We start from the raw sequence: 18,519 nt of genomic DNA, 5'->3' as shown, positions 1-18,519 counted from the left end.
TTTGGGAGCCAGAGGTGCAGGCCATAGAGAAAAATTGGGGTGATGTAGGTCCGGAAGAGTTGAAGAACTATTGGAAGGGGAAGATTCTTGATAGGAAGTTTATTGCAAATGTATCCGACCCTGGCCCTGGCTTTGACTATTGATGATTTGAGATGATTGGTGAAGGAGAGTTGAGTTGAGAACGTGAAACCGACATAATTAGAATTATTGACACTTTAATGGTGTCATCTGAATCTGTGTCATGTGAATCTTAGTTATGGTGTCCTCCATTCTTTGTACAATGAAGTAGGAATGTTAAAGATAGAATTAAGAGAGGTGACCTGAAAACAATGAGCTGAATCGACTTAGGGCCTTAAATTACTGTACATCTGACAACTTTTGCGACTTTTTCAGATAATGTTAAAGCAATGTCATTTTACCAGCGATCAATCGATTGTCCAAAGAACCATATGCATGGGTTCCCTGAAATTGAGCACAAACCGGTTTAGAATGATCAGTGGCAATAAGAAGATTCCGTATGACTTTCCACTTTGGTTCAACCGAAGCTAGGCAGGGTGGCACTTCACAACTCAAAGTCTGGACTATGCCCCTAGGAACTCGTTTTGGGCGGGAGAGAGCTAGGCAGAGCTTTTGAAGCGGACCAATTGGCCATTTAGAGAGGCCAAAAGTACCATAATACATGCATAGAATTGGATAATGGGATTACTGAGAGGTTGAAAAGTTGCCAAAGCCTACATTTTCTGCGGACACAAAACCTGGCGAGATGGTATGTTTACCACTTGAAAAGATAATCATTGCAGACAGAACTGAAACTCGATAGGACAAAACATAGCGTTAAGAATTATCGAGCCCATTGCCTCAATAAGTGATTCTTTTAGTACCTTTCTCCCCTTGGAATATGGTGCGTCATAAACAAAAATATGACTAGTCTCGGCCAATAGGCAGAAGAGGCGTTTCGTCTTTCTGATCCTGTAGAATGCTAGACTCGAGTCTATAAAACTTTTTCACGCTATATTTCAGACGGGCTCATGAGAAACTCTTTTATGGCCGATTGACGAATTAGTTACCTTTGTTGCCAATTTTCGTATTCTTCCGAATCTAGATTCTCACACACCGACTGTTCTTGAATGGTCTGGGAACTAATGATCAATCCTGGCGCGATCCTGGGAAAGGTTGTCGAAGATGGAGCCAAACAGCTGTTGTGTCTTTTGTCGGTTGACAGGCAAATAAATCCTGATCTCTCGTCTTTGTTTCAACCTGTCCTCGTAAAAAAGAATTTAAAAGCTCGGCTGTAGAATCCAAGGAGTCCGTCCCACCACGTTCCCAAATCTTGGAACGAAACTCACTAGTAAAATATGTACTGTAAGCTCTCAAGAAGCACTTTAGTATGCAGAAGGCGGTAAGGACTAAAATGGATATTTAAGCGGTCCATTCTGTCCAAAGTACTTGCTATCTCTTTGAATCTCTTAGATTAGGTGCAAAGAAAAGGTTGTGACTTTTTTTTTTGATAGTGAGATGAGCCTCTTGCGCCTGGACGTCCCCTCGATCCAAAGGTACAACTCAAAGTGGTGTTAAAGAATGTCCTCGAAAATCTATCTGGACACTTCCACGTCGAAGAATCGACCCAGGCGTCTTCTTGGCCTTTAGGAACTGGAAAGGTAAAAGCATTTCATGACTCATCTCTCGCCTTGTTACGTAGTCCATTAGCGACGGACAATCACCTCATCCTGCTCCAAGATCCGTCGCTCGAGTGTAAATTTGCTCGTTGGTTCAAAGCTGAAGTCAACTGTTGCTAGACCACATTGTGCATTGGTTTCTTCGTGATTGTGGTGGTGTCTTCTTGGGAGACACCACCAGACTTCTCCTCTCCCCCCCTCTGTTTATTGCATGTTCTCGCTCGCCTGGTTTGGGTTTGCTTAGAAGGAACTTCTTTGATGTGGCTTTGATTTGTCATTGCGTGGGGAAAGGGTCCTTCCTTCTTCAATGTACATAGTTCGGTTCCAATCTATGTAGGATGGGAGGATGGATGAAGGTTTAGCAAGCGAGATAGGGCATAGCTAATTAATTGATTATTTCTAAAACGTAATAATAACTCACCAAAAAAGGCCAGGCATGTAGAAAAACAACCCAAAGAAGCGTGTTTTTCGTTCAACAAATCCACAACAAGTTTCAGTCGCGGCAATGTTCATAAACATGATCACAGTCAGGTGGCCCTCTATGAAACAGTTATTCAAAAATAGTACTAAGGGACCGAATGAAATAGTTAGATATATGAATTCTTATAAATCTAAGCATGTCTCAAAAAGAAGAAGAAGACCTTTCAAGAACACGGTGGTACCCACAACACTTGCTAAGACCTTGCTCCAATGCTATGGCTTCAAGTTACGCTTTTCTTTGTTAAATAACCAAAGCACCAGCTTCTATAAAAATACATCGTTAAAAGTTGCACAGATTAGCATATTAATCAAGTTAAAACCTATCAGCTGGCTTTAAAAAAAAACCTAAGTAATAGCTGTTATGTGAATTCTTAGGAACGTTTCCAATTGAAATTTTGTTAAAATCCATTTAATTTTTTTAATACATATCTAGCACAAGCGTCTCAATGAAATTCTATTTGTTAGTTACCATTTAGGCACTTAAGTTCTGGTAAAAAGTGTGTTTTTAAAAGGCTAAATTCCTTCATTATTAGTTTTAGTCTTTAAAGAACGACAAATTGTCATTTATATTATCATCTTCTGATCAAAAAACTATTTTCCCAATTGTCTTTTTTGCTTGTCATTCATAGTGTCATTTTGAGTGGTTAGCAACGATTATTAGAAAGTCCTCAAGCGTCACTATCAAATTTTACTGACAATATTAGCATAATATATCTGGATAAAAAATCGTCGAAAACACTACTTGAAATAAGGGGTTCTTGAGCCTCGTGGTTTCAACTAGTCTCACACTTTTAACCAAATCCTAATGCCTCGAAAAATTCAAACACACATAAGCATAATTATATTGAACATACAGAGGGATTGGAAAATTTCATCGCTCAGTAGAATTCCAACAACTTTTATACCTTAAAAGCCATATTTTTTCAGTAAACAAGTTGAATAACTAATAGTGCCATGTCTGATTGTCAAAAACTTGCTTGATTTTTAATTTGAAGGACTTTTTGCTTTTGTCCGAAATGGGTAAGTACAAACCGTTTGATTACTTGGGCAAAAAATCCCTGTTACATAAAACTAAAATGAAAAACAAACCTGTGCGTCAATAATTGAACATGCAATATATGCCCTAAAGCAAGGGACATTCGTTATCAATTGTCCCGAAAGTGCCGAGCCGAATGCTAAATTGCAATCAGAGCAGTCGTCGGGTGCTCGGTGCTCGGTGCACAAGATGGTATGGAAGTCCTCCCTCCCACCAGGAGGAGGCCATATCCTACAGTCACTGCTGCTCCTACTATTTCCTCCCGAGTATTTCTTCCATTGGATGGGAACCGAGCCAGACTGTGCGAAGGAACACTGAGCGAACAAAAAACCTTTGCGAGCGAGGGAAACCGGAGCCAAGAGCCGCCCNATGCCCTAAAGCAAGGGACATTCGTTATCAATTGTCCCGAAAGTGCCGAGCCGAATGCTAAATTGCAATCAGAGCAGTCGTCGGGTGCTCGGTGCTGGGTGCACAAGATGGTATGGAAGTCCTCCGTCCCACCAGGAGGAGGCCATATCCTACAGTCACTGCTGCTCCTACTATTTCCTCCCGAGTATTTCTTCCATTGCTACAACAAGCAGCAACCTCGGTCGGGCGAGGCTTAGTCACTTCTTAACACGAGATCCCTTCTTTACCAGTCCAGGGTCACATTCCAGGTTCCCACTCGACCAACTTCAATTGGAACGCGACCAGATGAAACTTATTTGTCTTGGCTCGAGATTCATCCTCAAATTTGAGGGAACCCCATTGGCTCTTTAAATTTCCCCCGTTCAAGTTATGTTTGGGTATTGTTTGACACCCTGTGCTAATGCCTGTTCCATTGGATGGGAACCGAGCCAGACTGTGCGAAGGAACACTGAGCGAACAAAAAACCTTTGCGAGCGAGGGAAACCGGAGCCAAGAGCCGCCCGCTTCTGGGCACGATCGAGCTGTTTGAGGATCACCTCATCAGATTTCCAGAATTTGCAATCGGTCCTCTGTCAGTGACTGAATAGTCTCTCCACATAGCACACATTCAGTTAGCTTGCTAAGCGATCCTTCATTCAAGTGGGTGCCAAATTCAATGAAGCTTCGTCTTTCCACGTGGAACCTTCATCGTAGATGTTGGCCTAATAATTCTTGTACGCTAAAAGTTGTGGTGGAGGCAGTGATTAGTACTACTATAATGGGATTGTGCGCCTACCTACAAGCTAATGATAGATAGATTGATTGTTCGACCCAACGCCGATAAATTGCCGGCCAATTGGTCATTAAGGTGGAATCCAGTCGGAATTAGAACACAAAAACGTGAGTGACTAATTCATAGTGATCCATGGACGTTTGAATTTGTTTCCATTGCGATCTGTCTAATGTTTGGGTCTACGTAACGTAGAACGTGGGCTCATTTTGCCACAACAAAACTAGACCAAGTCTTTGAGGAGGGTAATTGTGATAGATTACATTTACCCCTGGGTCCATGGCACAACAAGGAAACCAGCCGTCCTGGTTCATGCAGTTTTTTTGGCTCACGTCAATGAGATTGGTTCGGTTTTGGGAAGAACTACGGCAGGAACATTTCCACGTCGAGCTTTCATTATTTTACTATTTGATATCAGAAGTCTGCTCGTCCGAATGTTATCGGGTCCCCGGGAAATGCACAAGCTTGCAAACAGAGGCACGTAAAAGGTCACTAATAACAGACATGTCCGGCATACAGATGGAACTGAAGAGACATTGTATCTCACATTATCAAATCTGTTTACTTTGCCTTGAGGGAAAGTTAGTTCCTCCATCCTTCTTCCATCCATTTATCCACCATCCATCCGCCCGTTCAACTATCCAACCGACCAACCCAGTCTCCATCTGTTTCTTCATCCCCATATGAAGTGGCCGAGATTGAATGTATGATTGAACGGGGATGAGGAAACTTTTTGGAGACGTGACGTCCAATTCAAGACACATAAAACGAATTGCATGGACCGCCCCGATTGAGAATTTGAGAAGGCACATACTAGTACATGGATGCAGATGGAAAGAGTCGGGAGTTTGGGAAGGCAGCTAAACTAACAACGACTCGATGAAATGACAAGCCAAAGATAAAGTTTGCATTGGCGGAGGTGGTCGGACCAGTCACAAGCCACAACCAACAGCGTTTTGTCGATATCAACGAAAGTGTGCCCTTCTGTATGTTCTACATAGAGTGTATTCTCCAATCCCCCAAAGTGGATTTTGCCCCGTGTAAGACGAAATAAATTGTAGGATGCCCGTCATGAACTACTTATCCTTACATCTGGCTTTCCACTGAGAGTCAAATATCAAATGTTAATAGATAAAAGTAAGGGTGGTTATGGATATTTTTCAAATGTCGGTTATGAGTTTTAGCTAAAACAAGACATAAAAAGATGGGAAAAAATGAAGCTTTGAGTTTCTCATTTCACCCATTTATGTCGTTTCGGGAGAAGAAATTTCCTTGGCAAGATATCGTAGAGTAGATTTTCAACAAACACGTAATATTCAGCCTTCCTTGTTGGCATCATACCTAAAATATATTTCAGCTATTTAGTCGCTCACTAACCGGAATTTTGAACCAATTTTTTTCTAAATTTGTGATTTTGAGGCGTCAAAGTGATTAAGATATCAATTCTTGAAATATCAATTCGATGTGACAACCGTAAAACCGTCAATGACCAACTCCAAATGAGATGCATCATTTGTCTTAAATATGCACTAGGTAATCTGAATCGGAAAATCTTCTTGTCAATCATCCAAAATCGACGCCAAAACCAAGAGTGACGAAGTTCCAACCGAGCATGAGATCAAAAATCACGATTTTAAAGAAAAGGCGAGGTAGATTTGTCAAACCAATGCGCTCGTTTTCCATCGAACGTGACAAAACCCCTAGGGTTGCTCTTTCACAGGTTTGATAAGTTATACTCGACTCTTGACGATTGGCTCTTCAAGTTTCAGGGTTTTGACTCGAGATCCATGCCTCTTTCATCATGGCTGCCATCATCAGTCAGATGGCCGCGAACAAGCGGGCGAGGGAAAAGGGCCAATTCCGAACCATTATCGGGAGTGATAAATGTGTTTACACCTTGCCACCTTTTGATCCATGTTTTGATCCCATGGTTCATAACAAGGTATGTGTACACGAAGTGAGCAGCTCCCCCAAGCCAAGCTCAGCCGGATGTGTTTGCCTCCTACCCCATTGGCCGAATTCTACTCAATTCCTCACTAACGTCGTCGGGTCCTGTGTTTCCTTTCCAGTACATGAAGGCCTTGGCCCAACGTCAGATGTATGAGGCCCACATGGAGGCCAACCGGAGAAGAGAGGAACTCGAACTACTGAGATTGCAACGAGAAAAGTCCAGTAAGAGCACCGTGCCTAAAACATTCATGAACAACCAGTCACTCTGGAAAACGCTCTTCGTCTTCAGGGGACTGATCATGTTGAAGTTCCGAAATCTATTGGTATTCATTTCTCATTTTTCGTCTTCCTTTAACGATCGCGACACGTGCAAATTTTGTACGAGTCCAATTGTGACAGGTTCGGGATAAGTTTTCGCAGGGAATGAGGACAATAGAAAAAAAGGTTTTCAAGTGCTCAGGTCTCGAGAATCGAGACACTTCCCTAAAATCAAGTGATTATTCACAGTCATTTGAGGACACCAATCATGAGGGTTCTTACGATTCAGGTATCAACTTGAGGTGAATGGGTTCCAGTTCAAAGGGATGAAGTTCATTTTCAAGCCACGAATCCTCCAATCTTCTCAAGGAGCACCAAGATAGCATTTCCAAAGAGGGGGCTTGCTCCTAACTGCAGGTTTATTAGGCGGCCCAAAATAAGGGAGAAAGCCCCCCCCCCCTATCAGATTGCTTTGTAAACTTCTTGTGACATGTCGTTAACATTGTGTTGCCGTGAACTAACTTTAGAGCTTTTATGACGTGAAGGGGAAAGAGTGAAAAAAAATATTATAGTTGCTGAGCGTAGAAAAACATGACAGCCAAAACGCGTTGTGATCAAATTAAATTTTCAACAATAGGTTTAGTTGTGTTTAAAAGCTTAAAAAAACTCACTTTTTTCTTTGGATCTGACACCATATTGCTTTCCTGTCTCAATATTAGAATGCACCTTGCTCAAATAAGTTGATTGGCGAAGCACTTTGTCTACACTTTTGCTTCATACAGCCAGGTCGGCTGTCTATTTTCCGCTTCACTGCAGAAAGAAAAAATATTGAAGACATCTCACATCCATAAGAAATCAATGCGGAACATTCGGCCCGATCCTCCCTTCTTATGATTGTAAAGAACTTGGTCTAAGTCTATCAAACCAATGAAGTGGACTCTAACGGGCAAAAAATTAACCAATTATTATGTGGCGTAAGGCCCATCAAAATGCATCGTAAACAGAACAAATGATATATCTAAGAAGGACCTTTTGAAAACAGAGGCAGGACAGTTCTGCCCAGCCAACTTTTCGAAACAAGGCAACGCGTCCAAACCGACAAAAAAAGTGGGCCTAGATGACCTGAAATAGACGTCCTCTCCTTCTACATAGAAGAATGAGAATTGCATTGGCGGAACAATTATACTAGAAAGAAAAGATGATCTTGTTTTTTGAGGCTGTGACAGTTCCGAGATAACAAGTCTATGTTTTGAGGTTGTTTGTTAATCGACAACCATAGCGGAGCTAGGAGGCTTCAATCAGTCCACAAGCATTGCGTGGCAAGATCGTATTGTAGTGAAAAGCTCAAGGCAGTGAGTGAGTGGACTAGGCCATAAGTAAGCGAATCATTTTATCATTCCATCCCTAAACAGGAAGACCTGACAAATTAAAGATTTGTTGGTTAAAAACTGATTCTCCGGCATTGTTTCCTTGAATGTTGCTTTTGGTCAAAATGCCAACTATCTTAGGGCAGCTTTACACAACGATTGAATCCGATTTGAGGATTGCAGTAGGGATAGTTCTGGGGTGAGTCAGGCAAAATACTTGAGTCCAGCAGAGGACTCCAGTCTTTCACTGTACTCAAGACGAACAAAAAAAAACTCATGTTGCGAAAAACTTCCCCTCGTATTAGTCTTACTTCAATCCTCAAAAAGGAGTCAATCTTCGTTTTTAGTCCTAGTGTAAAGTCGCCCTTACTGTGACAACATCTTCAATTGGAAGTGGCACCTTTCCCTTATGCAAATTTGTGTCAGCTGTCAACTATTTTAAGTTATCTTTCTTTTCGCAAGGGACATCTTTTCACTGGGTGGCATTTTTGTGGCACTCTCTTTTGAAAGTAAGCGTAAAATATCAAAATAAAGTGTTTAAAAGTAAAAATACCCCTATTTTTGGGACAAATGGTTGGTCGCTTGTTTTATTTTTTGTCGTTTGATTGCGATGAAAACAAATCTTTTTGCCAATAACAATTATATTTCACAAGATCAAACCTTTTTCATCTTGAATACAAGTAGTAGATGGCTCAATCCCTGGAAAGGTACAGGCTGCAATGGGTCCCTACTTGACACCAGCTTTTGGCCTCTGAAATTTGAAAAAGTGATCGAGTTTGGCTCAGAAAAATATATCTATTGGCGTTAGTGGAATCATTCTTTCGTTTACACTCGTGTCTTTATTGACTTTGATAATGTGGGAAGAAGTAAATTGCCATTATGATTTTCCTCTCAGTACGGAACAGATGATGACTTGCTTGATGCAGGCGGGTACTCCTAGGCACGTGAAATAGAGGAAAAACAAGGCAAAACGTAGTGCATAACCCTGATTTTGGGCATTTTGTAAAGAGAGAACTTGACTAACATAACAGCCATTTCGTAAGGTGATCCAATCGAATTTTCAACTATTTTCTTAGGGTGTCCTGCAAAACTCGAAAATGTGTAGTTTTGCATAATTTGTATAAATAATTATATGGATTTGATACCAATAGTCCATCGAAGGACAATCAGCCCGTGAAAGGGCTTTATCTGAATGTGCATTGTCTCATTTCCAAAAAGGATAGCACAAAGATCAAGGTTCTTGAGGAACTAGCTTTAGATAGACAGGTCTCGTTCATTTCCATGACAGAAACTTGACTTCGACCAGGAGTCTTATATGAAGAGCTGGCCATGATTGGTTTCAATTTAGTTCGATGTGATAGAGTACGCCCTGAAAATTTCATTTTTTTGCATGGGGGCGTATGTCTATTTGTCAGAAATGTTTGCACACTAGTCATGTAAAAATGTCCAATGGAGAAGTAGAGGTCTTAGTTTGTCATCTCCAAGGTCTTGATCTGTCCATTGTAACAATATAAAGGCCCCCCTCTTGTTCAGTAAGCTCGTTCTTGTCAGCTCTCAAATTCATAGGAAATGAGTTGGACCAGCCAGTTTGCTCAAAGGTTTTCTTTGTAGGGGACTTCAATTTTCCGGCTAGCGTTGTAGAGTGGGAGGCTAGTCCTGATGGGTATATTCCCATTTCGAAATCGACATCTCAGTCGTTTGAAAAGCTGGAGGAGTTTGCGATCTTGCCCAATTTCTCCCAGCATGTTGGTGTAGCCACTAGAGAGAACAGCGCTCTTGACTTGTTTTTTTTTCCAATGACCCTGATCTGATCCAATATGTCCATGTGATACCTAATAATCTGTCGGATCATGTTCTCGAGATAGGGTCGACCATTACTAAAAAGGCGGCGTGCTTTAGAGTAACACCTGCCAAAAGGTCGGTCTGGCTAAGTTCAAGTTCAAAGATGAACATTGGCCGTTGATTATAGAAAGATTTGAAGAACTGGACCTCGTTTCAATGCTGGAAAAGGAATCGTCCATAGATGCGGCCTTAGACAAAATGGCCCTAGTTTTTGAGGACGTCTGTTCCACTCTAGCAATCTCTGAATGTGTTCCACAGGCGGGGGACAGTCTAAAATTCCGAACTATAGGAAGAATTTGTTCAAAAAGAGTTTCAAACTAGCAAAAAGGCTCCAGAGCATTTGAATCCAGTGGTTGTGGCTCGCCTTCAAAGAAAGTTGGAGTTGATCCAAGGCAGAATGAAGGCCTCCATTGAGACCGATCAGTTGAAAAAGGAAAGTAGAGTTGTTCAAGAGGTGAGGTCAAATCCGAAGGCATTTTTCTCTTATGCAAACGCTAAGAGAGAGATGAAACTCCCTGTAGGGCGTTTTGAGGTCAATGGGGAAGCCATAGACAATATAGAGTCTATGACCAACATACTTGGAGATCAGGTCTTAGGTGTGCTTTCAACTCCAAAGATTTTAGGAGCAACAGCCCATTGCTCTTTTGATGAGTTTGTTGGGACTGGCAAGGCTTGTCAAGGTGAGCGTTTAGATGATCTTATAGTCACAGATCAAGGTGCTTTAGAGGCCATCAGGGACCTGAGACCCCCGAGCTCTCCTGGCCCTGATGGTGTGACATCTCAGTTTCTAATGAAATGCTCACTGGTTCTTGCTCCTGTTTTCTCGTACTTGATGCGTTGCATCTTGCTCTACAGTAACTAAACGCCGATTTATCTCACTTCGAATATTGCGAAGGTGTTTGAGAACATCAAGAAGTTCAAACTTGTTGAATTTTTTGATTTTCATCAAGTCCTTCCTCCTAGACAGCATGGGTTCCAAGCACATTTTAGCACGGTTACCTAACTGATTGAATATATAGAGCAGGTTATTGATGGACTAGAGAGACGTGAATCAGTCGATGTTGTTTATCTCGACTTTGACAATGCCTTTGACCACGTAGATCATGGTCTTTTAGTTAACAGGCTCCATGAGATTGGGATCGAAGGCAAGGTTCTCAATTGGTTAAGAAGTTTCATTTATGGTAGGAAGCAATTAGCTAAGGTTGAGGGGTCCCTTAGTGACATAAATTATGTCAAGTCAGGTGTTCCTCAGGGCTCTATTTTGGGTCCTCCCCTTGTCATTATCTTCATTGCTCCGCTTCAGAAGCTTGGTAGTAGTATAGTCAGCATCTCTTCCTATGCTGATGATACAAAATTGGTAGTTGAAAGGGATGGTTAGAACTCCGGGTGTCTGGTAGAGGTCCTGGACCTCTTGGGTTGTTGCGAGTAACACCTTTTGGGTCGACGTCATTAGCCACTCCACTATTAGATGATGAAGGCAAGGGCATTCAGCAAGTCTCATCCATGAAGGATTGAGGTGTAGTCCTCCAAAATAATGAAAAGTTCGATGAGCATATCCAGTTGAAAGTTGGGAAAGATTTTCAAACATATGGTTGGATGTATCGCACGTTTAAGTTTAGAGATATATCACGATGCCAACTCTGTTCAAGTCGATTGTCCAGCCGTATCTTGAATATGCCTCGCCCATTTGGGCTCCAAAAAGTTCAGCAGGTATGCAAAAGGTCGAAGAAGTCTAAAGATGTTTTACTGGGAACATTGAGGATAAGAGAGAGCTCTCGTACTGGGAGAGGTTAAAAAGGTTGGGATTGCACAGTATTCAGAGAAGGTACGAAAGGTATCTGATACTGTACGTTTTCAAAAGGATTCATGAGCTGTGTCCCAACCCAGGATTTAGGGTCAATTCTAGTGACCAGGCTTGTTAAAACAGTAAAGTTCAACTCTCTTTATTCTCGGGCTCCTTCATTGATCAATTTGCTGCCTTCAAAGGGTACATTTAGACTAGGATGGAAAACCAGGATTGAATCCGGTATGAGGATGGAATTCAATCTTGAGTATTGAATCTTCGGCACATTTCCATTCCGAAACCGGATTCAATCTGGGAATGAAATCATTTTGTTTTATGAGGATGAATCTCATGCTCAGTGTGGCAGCAAATTGCAAAAAAAGTGCCAGTGAAGTTCACATATTACAATCCCTACATGAGAACTAAATACCTTGGCAATGTTTTTTTAAAGAAGTGATTTCGCTACCATTTTATAGATCCATCCAATCCCTTATCGTGGCGGCTATATTTAAACAGTTCCCACAATTTTACTTTTCTACTGCTGTTTAAGGAGTTAATGAAACCATATAGCCTACATTACCAAGACCTTTGGGTTTCAATGTATTTAGCAAGCCAATTCAATAATTGAAGTCATTGCAGCCTGCTGATTTGTCCTTTTTATTGATATTCAGTGTTTGTGTTTTGTTTTATTTGGCATTACACCTGACAAAGTGGCGTTCTTGCTGGGAATGATTGAACATGGTTGAGAAGTAGAGTGCAGAGAGAAATGTGATCACCAAAAGACACAAAAATGTTTCTTCAAAACCAATATTACGTAAAATCAAAATCAACAGTAAACGGAACTGGAACTCATGGCGCATCTATTTCGAAAAGATAACTTCTGGTCGGCATTGAATACTGTTGTTGGAATCTAGATTTTGTAATTTTCATACTTCATTATTTTATATTCTACTACTAAATTGTTCTAACAAAATAGGTATTAGAGGAAATATGTGCTCTTGGATCAGGGATTTCCTCACCAAGTGCACTCAAGGTGTTCGAGTTGATGGCTCCTTAGACAGCACTAGACATGTGGTGTTTAGAGTACCTCAAGGAACTTTCATGTGCCTCATCTTGTTTGTATTGTTCATTCGATTACTACATGGGTTCTCCCTCCAGTCTTCAATATCTTCCTATGCCAGTGTTTGCTAGAAATTCTAGGAACCAAACAGACCTAAAAAATGACTTGGACATAATTTACAAATGGGTCCCTCTTTGGGATAAGGGTGTAGTTCTCTCATGACGATGCTTTAGTTTGTATACATGCATGTACAATGAAAACTCTACCAATCAATTGTCCAACCGCATCTAAAATCTGCTTTTCCAATTTGGGCACCAATGATAGCTGGGGGTTGGAATAAGATTAAAAATGTGCCAAGACCTTTTACAAGATCTACTGTATTGAGGGGATGAACTGCCTAAGTTGTTGGGAACGACTTCAATACTTGGAATTAAATAGTGGTCAGCGTAGGTACGATCATTACCTAATACTGTATGTTTTGAAATGTCTCCATGAGCTCTGCCCTAATCCGGGAATAGAATACAGCAATAGTGACAGAATGACATCACATGCAAAATGCAATCAGATAAAAAGTTAGTGAAGTCCTTGAAATCCTCCTTTGTAATAAACCGAGCACCAAACCTTTACATAGGTAAAATTTTGGCGATGGAAAATCACCTTTTTTCGGCACTTCATTCCCAGTGGACCGACCACGGATGATAGACCACAGACCATAGAATGTCTAAACCCGTCGAGACGTGGCATAGCGTGAAGAAAATGAATCGCTTGCCTTCATCGGCTGATAAATTCATTTTGGTGTCATCTTGGAATGTAAACCACCAAGCTGCATTGAACAAAGACAAGTCGCCCGCATTTAAAGAGCGTCCTTTTCAGAAGAGAGGAGGGTCCAAGCTTATGCATCATATGATCAAGATCTAAGGAGTGAAACACTCCAAAAGAGCCCAAAACCTCTGAGGAGCGCAGAGTCATACCACTACTATTGATTGGAAGTCCAGAACTTTGATGTCTTAATCGGTATTGTCCCAGAGGCAGTCGTTTTTCATAAGCACGAGAAATTGTAGTGCAGAAAGTTACAGGGATGTCCAGAAAACTACCATCCCCTTTTGCAGCCCTGGGCGGAACCCGAGGTGGGCGTGGCCTTTAAGAAGGTGAAGAGCAAAGCTACTTCAACATGTGGGATGTCGCCTTTCTAGCTTTCATTTGTCTAGACCTAAGTCTAGCTCTCCAAGAAACGTGCCAAAAACACATCAGTACCGCCCTCCATTCCTTTTTTGTCCCACCAAAATGGATAGTCAGTTGAAGTCATCTTCATTCATAACAAGGGTCCATAGGACCATCTCCCTTCAGAACCTTGTCCTTGAAGATGTCCAACCTACCATCACTGCTGTCTCCAGATTCTCACGGTACGCATCTCTGTCTGCGGTAATTCATTCAATTTTATATAATTTAAGCAATAAAAGACTACAAGGTACAATGAGTATTTTTAATTTATCTCAGATGTTTGGTTTGGTTTGAAAGAACATTTTGAATGACCTTTGATTTGGATAGAGACCTTTATTGGATTTATAGGATACAATGAGAACATAATTGATCATACAAATGGATTGCGATAACATAGATATAACTTCTGCAACTGGACTCTTTGATCTTATTTGAAAATACTGGCATGGATGGTATGATGTGTCTAGGGTTGAGGTCGAGGAGTAGGTGGATTTAAATGAAGGCCCGGATTAACCTCAAGTCCATTGTCTCCGATCAACAGTTCTCTTCTCTCGAAGTGTCTTGGGCGAAAAGAATGCTTACGAAGACGGGCCATTACTTTGATCTGAAGTTCTTGATAATCCAACACCTCTCAATTCTGGGGATTTGAGGAGGATCAATCCAGACACCATGACCACAAATCAAGGTGTCTAAGCAAAGTCAATCTTCAATAACATGTTCTTGGAGAGAGCTGTGCTCACTTATAAAGTGGCCTTGATGAAACCAGGGTGTTTTCCAAAGTCAAATCATTGATATCATGATGTTCGTTACTACTTTCCCTTTGCAGTTGCCAATGGACATTGGACAACAAGATCTACTAATTAGTTTTTTCTAATTCCTTCCTCAAACATAGATACCGAAAATGTGAATAGAGTGCTTGAACAAAGAACATAGATCCAATACTTGATTGAGTAGATTAGCTGTTTTCGGCAACAAGATTGAATCGCCTCTAGTGTAAATGGATGAATAAGATGGATCTTCAAAATTCAATGCCAAGATGCAATCCTGGGATTGGTATCCTGGGCGGTTGGTATATTTGCTACCTATCTGTACTTCTATGTCAAAAAGGTTTGTTGAAAAAAAAACCTTTATTCGATTATTACACGATTTTTATCCCCATCATGGACCCAGAATTAAAAAAATGATAAATTACCAAAATAATATATTTTGCTCTAAAATGGCTGATTATTTTGGGTTTGATTGCTCATGGTTTTTTTTAACCGCTGCAAAAAATCTAATCCCCAGTACCAGCAAATGAAAGGTCGTATTATGTCGATTTTTTATCTTCTAAGCTTTAGAATCACTTATAAAACTTTCAATCACACGGTTACCCAACTGATTGAACATATAGAACAGGTTATTGAGGGACTAGAGAGCCATGAATCAGTCGATGTAGTTTATCTCGACTTTGCCAAGGCCTTTGACCACGTAGATCATGGCCTTTTAGTTAACAGGCTCCATGAGATTGGGATCCAAGGCAAGGTTCTCAATTGGTTAATAATTTTCATTTATGGTAGGAAGCAATTGGCTAAGGCTGAGGGATACCTTTGTGACATGCATGATGTCAAGTAGGGTGTTCCTCAGGGTTCCATATTGGGTCCTCCCCTTGTCATTATCTTCATTGCTCCGCTTCAGAAGCTTGGTAGCAGTAATGTCAGTATCTCTTGCTATGCTGATCATCTTACAATCTTAAATTGTTTTCCCTTGTTGGGGACTCTCCTAATTTTACTTTTGTGCAACATCCAGAAGTTTTTTTTGCAATTTCATCGTTTGGTTTGCTTTGTGTTTTCATGGGTTTTACTAACCAGTGCAAGGTATGCAATCCCCGATGCTATTAAGAGAAAAATTACGATATGTCTACTTCTTAGCTCCCAAACTGTATAGTACATACAGTAATTGGTCCACCAACGAATTCGGATATCAAATTCAACTCCATGTTTCCTGTTTGGGAAAGCCAACAAAAAAGGGAGCTGTAGCTGAGCTCTACCTCCCATCGTGGGTGGGTTTGGTTCTTCAAAAAAACCAAGATCATTTTGGGAAGAACGAGCCCTCAGCAAAATCAATATGCCCCAAAAGAGAATCAATTGAATCAATCAAATCAATCAGTATCAATTGAAAAAATGTCCCAATGTCAAGCATTTTAGGAAAGAAATTTCAATTTCTTGTAAACACAATAAAAACGCTCAATGTATAACCACGAAATGCACTTGAGTACCTAACATTTTGTAACAGAAAAAAATGCAGCAAAGAAGCTAATAGGGGCTAAAAACGACCAATTGCCAATTTACCAACCTTTTTTTTGCATATAAACAATTTGTTTTATGCATATTGGCCCCCTTTTTTCTATTTCCTCAACTTTTTTGCATTTTTTCTAACTTCAATAAGAACTATTCTAGCGAAAAAGGCTACTTTTTGCAGTATTCTCATCACACATATAAACCGGACTTGCTAGAACCAAAGACGACGTGACTACTTGATGGAGATGGTTTGGAGGGGGAAACGTAACTTTTATACCGGTGAACCAAATGAATTTTCTTGTGCACTAGTTAGATTCTTATCTACCAAAAAAGTGTTACCAAATTTCGAGCTTTGAAGTCCGTTTATTTTTTTTGAAGTTTATTATTTGGAATAAATTTGAACGTCATAGCCTCCTTACGCTGCATGAAAAATGTTTTACGTTTAGCACTTCAGAGGGTGCTTTGTCACTAAGCCTTTACCAAATGGGGGGCCGATTTGGCCGATTTCTTTTTATTGGATTATAATCCGTTTGCATTGTCTTTGGATAGTTCTATTAAAATCTTATGCATAATTAGTGACCTGGGTCACATCATTCCGGAAAAGAAATTGTGTTCAAGGCACGGCACTAGTAGTTTACTTAGCAATCTACCGTGCCTCTTCCCGTTTTCTTTAGGCCCAGTGACATTCCAAATAAGGTACCTTATTAGGACGCAATTATCTTTGATATACTAATGCTAAAATATTTTTGGTGAAGCACGGTAAAACCGACAATGACATGCAATGCTTTCTTTTCAGAACATCAAAAAGCCATGAACAGTCTTGTGTCGGGTTTGGCTATCTTGGCAGTGGGATTCCTGGCCATGGGAGCGTTGGTCTTCTACCTGTGGGTTCTACTCTGGGATGTTCCATGAATATCAAATGACCCGCTACAAATACAAATATCCAATTGCCAGTCTTCCGACCATATACTCCAATCAATACGTTTGAGAATATTTATTGAATGTTTTTATTCGCTAATCTAAGGCCCTGGTTCGCTTTTAAAGATTGCAAACACATCAAGTTTTAAGGAAGAGACAAAGTTATTGTTTTATATGTTAGTCGGGATTACATATAACAAAAATTAATGTGATGCTACCCCTCCATCGCTTACAAAATCTTTTAGGACTGTTTCCTGTTTCCCACTATGAATAAAAATTACGCCAAACATCTTAGCACCAGAATATTGGTTCCTTAACAGAAAATTACCAAAGATGCGAAAATCAATACAACCATTGATTTTCAATCATAATGCGTTCAAAAGCATTTTGAAATCACTTTCAAAGAATGTCCTGGAAATGATTGATTTTAACTATGTTGTTCAATTATCTTTGTTTTGTCCCGCTCCCCGTTCTTTTATAAGTGAAATTCTCATTTTAAGCAAGTGATATAAAGATATATTGATCTCCAAACATACGAAGATAATCACTTGTGATAATGATAATTTTCCCATCTAATCATTGAAATCCGGCTTAAAAAGAATTCTCTTTTTCATAAACATATTTTTAAATAGGTATATAAACTAAACACATAAGAAATTTGCAACAGGCAAGTGCATGTGTAACTTTTTATAAACAGGTTCAAAATTGTGTTAAACTAGAAAGTTAAAACAAGCCACGTATGGTAAAAGTTCAGACCAGAAAAAATAACACCCTCATTAATGATTCTTGCTAGATTTTATAAATTTATTCAAAGCGAGTAAAATGAAGCAGACTATCCTGAGTTCCAAACTGTTTCGCAAATGTCTCTTTCATGTTGGCATTGTGATTGTCATAGTCAACTTTAAAGCTGTTTTGAAATTAGCCTTTGTGAGGGTGTCATCTATAGTGAAAGTTTAAGAATATAGGTACTATAAGACCTCTGAAGCTTCTTTGTGTTCTTATTATATTAGTTATACTTGTTGATCTGCAGATTCCCATCCTTTTTCTCCCGCGCTCCTTCTCGAAATATAATTTTCTCTTTAAACGCAACCTCGAAGACCAGTCTGGAAATGCAATGAATCCGTTAGAGCCTTTGAGAGACGCATTTTGCTTCGTCTCATTAATACCAAGATTACGAACATGAGGCTAAGCCTAAAAGTATAAGTACCTCTCCAACAGCGAGCAAAGAAAGGTCCACAAAACTACAATCATACTCATATCCCTGGTCACTCATATGCCTTAGTCAGCAGCTTTCCGCTTTTTGAGCTGGATGAGATTTGCTAGTAATTATTATTTCTCAGAACAAGCATCAATCTAAGGTCAAGTACGACGGGAATGAAGAGATCATATTTTCTTTGTTTGGATTTGAATGTTCTTTTATCTGAGCACTTTTAATCAAGCTAGCACTAAATTGTGCCTGATCCGTGAGTCATGTA

General features: G+C 40.2%; 1 protein-coding gene across 2 annotated transcripts; it reads left to right on the top strand.

The window, feature by feature from the left end:
- The first annotated feature begins 3,631 nt into the window (after window positions 1–3,631).
- On the top strand, window positions 3,632–18,220 carry LOC131882660 (uncharacterized). 2 transcript variants are annotated; one of them, XM_059229885.1, is made up of 4 exons: window positions 3,632–4,479; window positions 6,139–6,311; window positions 6,439–6,541; window positions 16,923–18,220. In XM_059229885.1, the coding sequence occupies exons 2-4, from the start codon at window positions 6,171–6,173 to the stop codon at window positions 17,036–17,038; spliced, it is 360 nt and encodes a 119-aa protein (XP_059085868.1). In that variant the 5' UTR covers window positions 3,632–4,479; window positions 6,139–6,170; the 3' UTR covers window positions 17,039–18,220. The 2 variants fall into 2 exon arrangements, with proteins under 2 accessions (XP_059085868.1, XP_059085866.1); XM_059229883.1 differs by having other exon boundaries at window positions 6,133–6,311; window positions 16,923–18,219.
- The last annotated feature ends 299 nt before the right edge of the window (window positions 18,221–18,519 follow it).

The sequence above is a fragment of the Tigriopus californicus genome, chromosome 6, assembly GCF_007210705.1.
Source record: "Tigriopus californicus strain San Diego chromosome 6, Tcal_SD_v2.1, whole genome shotgun sequence".
NCBI classification, from domain to species: Eukaryota; Metazoa; Arthropoda; class Copepoda; order Harpacticoida; family Harpacticidae; genus Tigriopus; species Tigriopus californicus.
Note: the sequence above shows the minus strand (reverse complement) of the source record. Positions and strands in the feature narration are given on the sequence as shown.